At 49.6% G+C, this 2,871-nt stretch overlaps 1 protein-coding gene across 3 annotated transcripts in view; it reads left to right on the top strand.

Annotated features, from left to right (window-relative positions):
* The window catches only part of GARRE1 (granule associated Rac and RHOG effector 1), a 93,212-nt gene that overhangs the window by 84,201 nt on the left and 6,140 nt on the right, over positions 1-2,871 (top strand). For all 3 annotated transcript variants that reach the window (XM_017504227.2, XM_017504228.2, XM_017504224.2), the window contains 2 exons: positions 618-783; positions 2,053-2,190. In XM_017504227.2, the coding sequence (XP_017359716.1) occupies positions 618-783; positions 2,053-2,190 (304 nt within the window). The remainder of the gene's footprint in view (positions 1-617; positions 784-2,052; positions 2,191-2,871) is intronic.

Raw genomic sequence — 2,871 nt, 5'->3', positions numbered from 1 at the left:
TTTTTTGAGACGGAGTCTTGCTCTATCATCCAGCCTGGAGTGCAGTGGCTCACTGCAACCTCCGCCTCCCAGGTTCGAGCGATTTTCCTGCCTCAGCCTCCTGAGGAGCTGGGATTACAGGCGCCCACCATAACACCCGGCTAATTTTTGTATTTTTAGTAGAGATGGGGTTTCACCATGTTGGCTAGGCTGGTTTTGAATTCCTGACTTTGTGATCTGCCCACCTCGGCTTCCAAAAGTGCTGGGATTACAGGCGTGAGTCACCGTGTCTGGCCAAAATTTTTTAAGTAACTAGTATTCATCTTAGTCATGGGTAAATGAAACCATTTTTCTCTCTGTTTTGTTTCTTTCACACTTAGCCTGCCTCTGTCCTAGGCATAGCCCTTCCTGACAGCCCCAGCACACACTGTACCCCAGCCTCAGCCCTAGGTGCTGCAAGTCCCATCTCCCCACAGCAGGGTGCTGGGTACAGTCTGCAGCCCACACTGTGGGGCACAAGCCTGGCATATCCTCACTACCTTTTATTGTATGTGTGACCAGCATGTCAGCAGAGCGTAAGCAAGGACCAAGAGGCCGGTTTGTCCCCAAACCCTGTTTATTCCTTTGTCCCAATGCAGTGGGGTCAGACCCAGAGTTTGTACGCTACGTGGCAGGAGTGAGCCAGGCAATGCAGCAGAAGCGGCAGGCCCAGCATGGTCGCCGGCTAGGCAATCCCCGGGGCAACTGGCCACCTGTGGATGACACCCATCGGACGTGGCCTTTCCCTGAGTTCTTCACAGAAGGGTGAGTGCTGGCTACTCCAGGGAAGCCAAAGTTGAGACCCAGGTGTCTCAAACCTGTGAGAAGAGAAGAGGGGCTCCTTGGCCTGAGTGCATTCTCTTCAGGCAGCTCAATTCCACGCCCCCAAGTGAGAGAGTGACAAGGGATTAAATCTTTAGGGGTCAGAGTCATATGGCTGTTAGATATCACCTGGTATGATGTATCCCTGTGAACATGCCATTGGTATACATTCATGATTTTCAAAACAGACTCTTCAGCCCTAGACAAGGCTCTTACATGATGGTGCTTGTGAGTTAAATGCTTTATATTAAAATGAGTGTGGCTGCGAAGCCCACATGATTTATGGAATGCTATCATATTCTACAAAAAGCAAAGGTGTATGGTTCAGATTCTAGTATATTGAGAGAATTGTGAATTTTTATCATAAAGACAACTGGTGATTTTTCACATCCATATTGCTACCTGGTTAATAAATCTGGTTGACTAAAGACCATCTCAACTTTTTGTTTTTTACTTGTTAATGATTTTTTTTTTTTAAACCATTTTTTGAGATGGAGTCTTGCTCTGTAGCCCAGGCTGGAGTGCAGTGACGCGATCTCAGCTCACTGCAACCTCCGCCTCCCAGGTCCCAGTGTAAGCAATTCTCTACCTCAGCCTCCCAAGTAGCTGGGATTACAGGCACAAGCCACCATGCCCAGATAATTTTTGTATTTTTTAGTAGAGACGGTGTTTCACCATGTTGGCCAGTCTGGTTTTGAACTCCTGACTTGTGATCCGCCTGCCTCAGCCTCTCAAAGTGCTGGGATTACAGGCATGAGCCACTGCACCCAGCTTTTTTTTTTTTTAACTTAAAAAAAATTTTTTTTCCTTCAACTTTTATTTTACGTTCAGGGGTATCTGTGCAGAATGTACAAGTTTGTTGCAAAGGTAACCGTGTGCCATGGTGGTTTTCTGCACAGATCATCCTATCACCTAGGTATTAAGCCCAGCATCTTTTAGCTATTGTTCCTGATGCTCTCCCTCCCTTGTTTTTTCTGAAACAAATTTCATATACAAACCACAAGCTTCTTAGAGGAATAAAGGGAAGTGATGAATATGTATTACTTTTGAAATAAGGCAAAGGAGGAAAACCTCACATTTTAAGAAGGGAGAGACAAGAGACCACTATTTGGTTATGGGATGAGTGCAGGGTAAGGACTGTCCTTTGAGGGTGGGGTGGAGGGTGGTGGGGCTGCAAGAGGTCCTGGCCCAGCTTCTCTCTCTGGCTTTCAGGGATGGCCTGCACGGTGGCTGGTCAGGTGCTCAGGGAGACTCCGCCAGCTCGAGTGATGAGACGTCCTCAGCCAATGGGGACAGCTTGTTCTCCATGTTTTCAGGGCCTGACCTCGTTGCTGCTGTCAAGCAGAGAAGGTATGAAGGGATTTCTAAACCAAGGTGGGGAGAGAGGGGCATGTGATTGCAACCCATGGCTCACTCCCTGGGAGAGCCAGGAGCCCAGTCGCCCCCAGTCTCCCTGTGTGAGAGGGGCGGGGCTCTTCCCACAATGCCTGGCTGAAGCCTGTAAAGAGCACCTGCAGGAAGCGGTTTCCACAAGCAAGAGCCAGCCTCATCTTGCGCGGCCTCTGGGGCCACCACTGTGACAGGCAAGGGAGGATTTGGGAGACAGGGGTGGCACTTTCTGTGGGAAGAGCAGGCCCTTGGTTACAAGTTCTAATCTGAACTCACCAACAGGCTCTGCAACCCCAGACAAGGGGCTGTCCCTCTCTGACCATCAGTCTCTTTATTAAAAGATGGACAGGCCGGGCGCAGTGGCTCACGCCTGTAATCCCAGCACTTTGGGAGGCCAAGGCAGGCAGATCATGAGGTCAAGAGATCAAGACCATCCTGGCCAACATGGTGAAACCCTGTCTCTACTAAAAAATACAAAAATTAGCTAGGCGTGGTGGCATGCGCCTGTAGTCCCCGCTACTTGGGAGGCTGAGGCAGGATAATTGCTTGAACCCAGGAGGTGGATGTTGCAGTGAGCCCAGATCGCACCACTGCACTCCAGCCTGGCACCTGGTGACAGAGCGAGACTCTGTCTCAAAAAAA

Source organism: Cebus imitator, unplaced genomic scaffold (genome assembly GCF_001604975.1).
Source record: "Cebus imitator isolate Cc_AM_T3 unplaced genomic scaffold, Cebus_imitator-1.0 Scaffold318, whole genome shotgun sequence".
Classification (NCBI taxonomy): domain Eukaryota; kingdom Metazoa; phylum Chordata; class Mammalia; order Primates; family Cebidae; genus Cebus; species Cebus imitator.
This window is presented reverse-complemented; position numbering and strand designations above follow the sequence as displayed.